Genomic DNA, 5839 nt, shown 5'->3' on the forward strand with positions numbered 1-5839 from the left:
AGGTTGCAGAGCTGTTAGTGTCAACTGTAATGCTAATCTTAATATTTGTCTTAATGTGTAATGTCATGTCAAATTGTTCTAGATACAAACCACAAAAACAACAGCCACACACCTTGACTTTTCCTCATGTTTTGACTAACGTTATATGGTCCAGGGTCTTTCATCTTTCCAAGCTCCCTGCGTGCAGGTTGGTGGTGGGAGAGATCTGGACGTGTAATGTTAATTTTACCTGTGATCCTCTGAATAAACCAGCACGGTTATTTTTTATAAAATCTAAAGCGGTCTGCTTCGTCTTATTGTGAGTTCCTGGTTTAAAAGAGCCGGAAGAGGCTTCATAGAGAAACAGAAGCTTATACTATGTTTGTCAAGAGAACTGTTGTAATAAATTCAGCAATATCAGCCTATATAGTGGGATACTACTGTAACACACTTTCTTGCTTGAGTTCGAAGAGATCTGATTGGCTGAGAGGAAGAAATGTGCAAGTCGCAGGAACGACGTCACTTCACAAAGACGAATGATGTGGCAAACTCAAACGGCGAATAGAAAGAAGTAGTTCCACCTTCGTATTTGTTCTTATAGCTATATTTTTATGCTGAAGTCAAGTATCTTATTTTGGTATTTTAAAGATAATGTTATATATCGCAAATCTGCCAAAGAGACAGCAGTTATACACAACATGACGTACTTTTAAATGGTGACTGTGTATCCATCCGCCTTATTGAATGCACATCCATTTCCGGGATGTTTTCTCTGCTGAACAACGTCCGCCGCCATTGCAGGTCCAGGGAGTCGGTGTAGTGCCAGTCAGTGGTTAGCCGAGGGTAACCCGTAAGTAAACAGTTAAAGAACGAATAAAAAGTGCAGTCAAATCGACAGCACGTTTTAACCGAGGCTTGTAATCAGTTAATTTGGACTTTAGACTAGAAGCTGCCTGGCTGTCTGGCTAAAATTTGAGAGAAAAAGCTGTAATTTGTTAGCATTAGAAGAAACCGGAGGAGAGTGAGAGAGGAACCGCCATGGCTCAGATTCTACCTATTCGCTTTCAGGAGCATCTGCAGGTATGTGGATAAATGAATGGTTAAATTAAGTAAAGTTTGTCGTTCAGTCGCAATTACTACAATGTCCCCAGTTGCCTCAGAGACTTCTCAAACACAAGTTAAGGATTGCTAATAGGCTAAGTTGGCTTTTGCGAGTTATGCTAACTAGCTTGACAGGCAGGGTGGATGACGTTTAACGCTATCTTAGTTAGCATCTAGCCTTCTTGCTAACACTTGGAGTAGCCACCCTTATTCGACAAGGGTGGCCAAGTCTGAAATACACAAATAGAAGGCACATACATATTTATGTAAAGTCATAATCAGAAACGTTGAGTTATCATATCCTTTCTTATAGGTTTTATTGACAACGTATTCTCAAGAAGGTTTTTTGTAGCTGTATAATGTTAGTGCTACTGCAACGTTACCAATGGTCACTTTTACTGTTGCGATATGGTTATTGTTGTGAAAATACTGTATATTTTATGTGTTATTCATTATCTGTACTGACGTGTTTGAAGCAATGTATGCGTTCCACTTAGAATCACATAATAACCAGACAGCTAAATAAAACGTGAACATCTTAACCTTTACTTTTCACATTTGTGTGGTGTCGACCTGGTTTAAACTCTGAATGGCCCTATTACTTTGAAAGTGATTATACGGCCTCGGGAGGCTATCACGTTGGCTGGTTGTAGGAATTGTCATGTAGCGTGTTTGCTTGTCAGATAGCTATCTGTCTACCCCTGTTCACTGACATTGCCAAAGTTGGCTGAGGATCAAATATTCTCTGAGAATGACTTCTGTTTCTATTTAACTCTGTCTGTTGTCTGTGAGGGAAACTCTCCCCTTCACGTGGCACCAATAAAGCTTATATCACACATTTTTGTATTACTAGGCAAACATTTTTTGTGATTGTCCATCCTTATGTACTATCTGAATTGTGCTTGCATCTTAGTTTAAACTTGACTGTAATCCCAATAAAACTGGAAATGAGTCAGATTGAGGAAGCAGACACATTTCCCTTTGGGCTTGTGGATTCACTCCAGGGTACTGAGTTTTGTAGTGTAATGAATAAATTATAGTGACTTTTTGTGTTTCATTCGAGCTTCAAGTGAGAAATGTGATATGCCCAAGTCTTGACTTTAAGAAAATAAATAGTTTATTCAGTATTTGTTTTCTAGAAAGGCATAAAGACAAAACGCTTTGTGCTCCACAGCCTGTTGAGACTGATGTCTTTGGGCTTTAGACAATTTACATGTGTTCTGTCTGGATTGTTTTTGTTGTTTCTCTAGTTTTCCTTAATTTCTAAAATGTGCTGTCTCTTTTCAGCACTTGGTAATCATAACAGTGTTTTTATACTGATCCCTGAAGAGAGATGGAAGGTCAGGATCAGTACTGTTGGAGGTGACTGTAGCTCAGCATGGTGGATGTTTGAAACCAGGTCCCCTGTTCTTGCAGTAATTATCCAATATATTGAAAATGGCAAGGTGTAGTTTGGTTCTCTTTGCAGTTGATGATGGTAAAAGAAAAAAATGTCAGTGTAACACTATTAGTTCAGTTGATGAGTTAATCTGTAGGTCTATCACCAGTTTGTATAGAGGCTGAGCTTCTCAAAGCTAATGCAAAGGTCTTCTGTGTGCACAGTTACAGTAACATTACTATGGAATGATTTTGACTCCATTGTTAAGTCTCCTTAATTGTAGGCGTGGGATTGAAAAGAGAGAGCAACACAGACATGGTGAATTACAGTGTGTGTTGTGCATTACAGTTAAAGTATCCATCGATCATTAACTCAGCAAGACAGTTTGATAATTAAACTAATATTTTATCCTCAGCCAAGGCAAAGGCTTGCACAGTCATTGCCTGACACCAGTACTTTGCAGTGAAGTCATGCTGGTAGCTTTTGAATTTAACTATAAGATTCCATTCAAAGAGCTGCAATAGTTAACTTGGAACTTTTAAGTAGTTTCATGTCATTTATAGTTGCTTATGTGTTTTACTTTTATGCACATATTTGTATATTGTTCCATGCATGTTTCACAGCTTGTGTCCTTCAAGCTGTTATGATCTAAACATTGAGACAAATCATGCCATTTACCTAAATAATGCCAGATATGTTTCTTTTTTTCTATTGGCTAATTTCTGCATGATCTGTCCATTAATGTTGATAGGTGCAATATAATGGCATGTCTGCCCATTAAAGCACTCGGGTAGAAGGAGGAAGTTCTCCCAGCTTATTGGTACACTAGAGTCACATGATCCTGGAGGTACAAACTCACATCAGCCCGTGGCTTCTGCTATGGTAGCGCCATGATGTGTCACAAAGGTATTATTAAATGCTGAGCAATCAGGTTTAATAGAACAGTGCTTTTCCAACTAGCCAAGTTTAATTTACCACATAATGTAAGTTGAACCAGTCTTATTACTGTGATTTTGACCAGCTTGCAACTCTGCAAAGGAGATATCAACCAGGGCTACTATTTTCAATTTCCTCTGTACATAAAAGCTACAATGTAATAATTTAGCTTTATCCTTCTATGTTTAAACCCACGCTTTAAAAAAATTATGCTGAGAGACTCAAAACTTTAAAACACTGTTCTCCAATAAATTCATCACAGTGGCTTTGTTATTTAACAAATCAGGTTTTTGTAGGCCTTTGTGTTGTCATGGGGCAATTAGAGGTAGCATATGACTTGTTTTGTGTGACTGGTTTCTAGGAAATCTCTCATTTTCACCAAGTCTCAAAACTACCTTGCAATTTGTGTATATTTTAGGATGCTAGTATATGTAGTTGTCCTGAGAAGTTGGTGTTAAACAGTATCATTGCAAATCTTCCTGAAGCTGTCCATATTTGTATATAATTATGGTTACCCATTAAGCAGTATCGAGGGCTGGGTGAGAAGTTTCTTTTCTCAGTTTAATCAAACAGGGGTGAAATTGTGATAAATCTTTCATATGAAGATATACTTTTCAATTGTGTCTAAATGATAAATTTTACACAAGTCTGTCGACATGTGTTTGAACATTGGCAAATATGCTAAAAGTAATATAATGCTAATTGATTATTTTGTTGTATCTTACTTTGTCAAAATAAAGCTTATACAGAAGATTCTCACAATAAAGGTTTCTCCAGCATTGAGTTTTTCTGGATCTAGTGTAGAGAGCTAATTCAATAGAACCACCATCAAAAGCAAACATTTATCTTGGTGTTCTCTCTCTCAAGCTCTGCAGTTGTGTAGGCTCTGTCATCCAGTTAACTTGCATGGCTTGCATTTTTATGTGTCATCCATTTATATAGTGTAATGTAGTGTAGACTCCAGTTAAAGACATTTAATTACTTAAGTGTCAAGTAAAATGCATGTATTTTAGCACCTCACCTCTTTTGTCAGTTTGTCACGTACTCCACTTTGTATACTTATTCTGTTTAGTAGGAATGTGTATTATTAGGATTTTGTTGATACAGGTATCCTGGGACAGATATACATAGAGGAAACAGTTTTAACAGTAAGCAAATTTTTAAAAATTTATCATTAAATACATACAGCTATTATGTTTGAATACCAGTAGCAGTGCCTACCTGTTGATGTTGTGGTTCTGACCCACTGACTGTATATAACAGACCGATTGTGATGTCACCCATTTCTTTTTCGAAGAGCAGTTTTGAAGCTTGAGTCTGGCCATCGCCATATTAGTAACGCTTCACTCCACCTGCTATGGCTAATTCAAAAATGGGCAAAGAGGTGGAGCTGAGGTGGGCAGAGTGAAATTAGCTATAGATACCAAAACCTTTTTTGTACCAGGCTATAAACATGTTTATTTCTACTGTAAATTTGGCCATTTTTACATGGTAGTATAGTGATTGACTCCCTTTGGAGCCAGCCTGAAGTGGCCATTCAAGGAACTACAGGTTTTAACACTTCCACATTGGCTTCATTTCTCAGCCTCGGAGGTTGCCACTTGTTCTGACCATGCAGAAACGGTATTAGTTAAAACAAGCCCTCAGTTCCCCTCTTTAGTCAGGATATAATGAAAAATAATTCTGTTGATATACCAACATCATTTTCTGTTGATAAATGTTTCCTTTGCAAACAGTAATTAGTAGACAGAGTTTGACATGTCTGGTTTCCTTTCCAATGCCAAACAGGCACTGTTGATGATGCATGGAGGGAAAACCAGAAGCTTTATCCCGTCAAACAGTATCTTAATTCAGCTTAGTATTTCACATACAATTCCATAATTACATGTTGAAACACTGTTACTTTCTGTGCATACATAGATGTTTTGTTACACAATAATTGGTAATGTTTTCAAACCAAGCATCTGTTAACTCTCCTGGCTAAGGCAATTTACAAAACAGCACCATAAAGCTTTTTGTTACATGCATATTGTGTAGTTTACATTTTGGAGGCCAGAGTAAGAAAAAAAAAGTAGAATAATCAGGTTCATTCAAACAAATGGAATTGAAATCAATAGATGTTAGTAGTACTCCTTGACTACCTCAGTGACTTCAGCTTGGGTACCTTAAGTCTCTGGATGTTGTGGGGCTGTCTTGGTTGACACACCTCTGCAATGTCGCATGGCGGTCGGGGACAGTGCCTCTGGACTGGCAGACCGGGGTGGTGGTCCCTCTTTTTAAGAACGGGGACCGGAGGGTGTGTTCCAACTATAGGGAGATGACACTGCTCAGCCTCCCCGGGAAAGTCTATGCCAGGGTACTGGAGAGGAGAATTCGACCGATAGTCGAGCCTCGGATTCAGGAGGAACAATGCGGTTTTCGTCCTGGCCATGGAACACTGGACCA

General features: G+C 38.4%; 1 protein-coding gene across 2 annotated transcripts in view; it reads left to right on the forward strand.

The window, feature by feature from the left end:
• Positions 1-599: 599 nt before the first annotated feature.
• cltca (clathrin, heavy chain a (Hc)) overlaps positions 600-5839 on the forward strand; it is a 35297-nt gene continuing 30057 nt past the window's right edge. The window contains exon 1 of one of the 2 annotated variants that reach the window (XM_020612349.1): positions 600-1059. In XM_020612349.1, coding sequence (XP_020468005.1) covers positions 1018-1059 — 42 coding nt within the window. In that variant the 5' untranslated portion in view covers positions 600-1017. The remainder of the gene's footprint in view (positions 1060-5839) is intronic. The other variant, XM_020612350.1, reaches the window with a different exon arrangement.

The sequence above is a fragment of the Monopterus albus genome, unplaced genomic scaffold (assembly GCF_001952655.1).
Source record: "Monopterus albus unplaced genomic scaffold, M_albus_1.0 scaffold124.1, whole genome shotgun sequence".
In the NCBI taxonomy this organism is placed as follows: domain Eukaryota; kingdom Metazoa; phylum Chordata; class Actinopteri; order Synbranchiformes; family Synbranchidae; genus Monopterus; species Monopterus albus.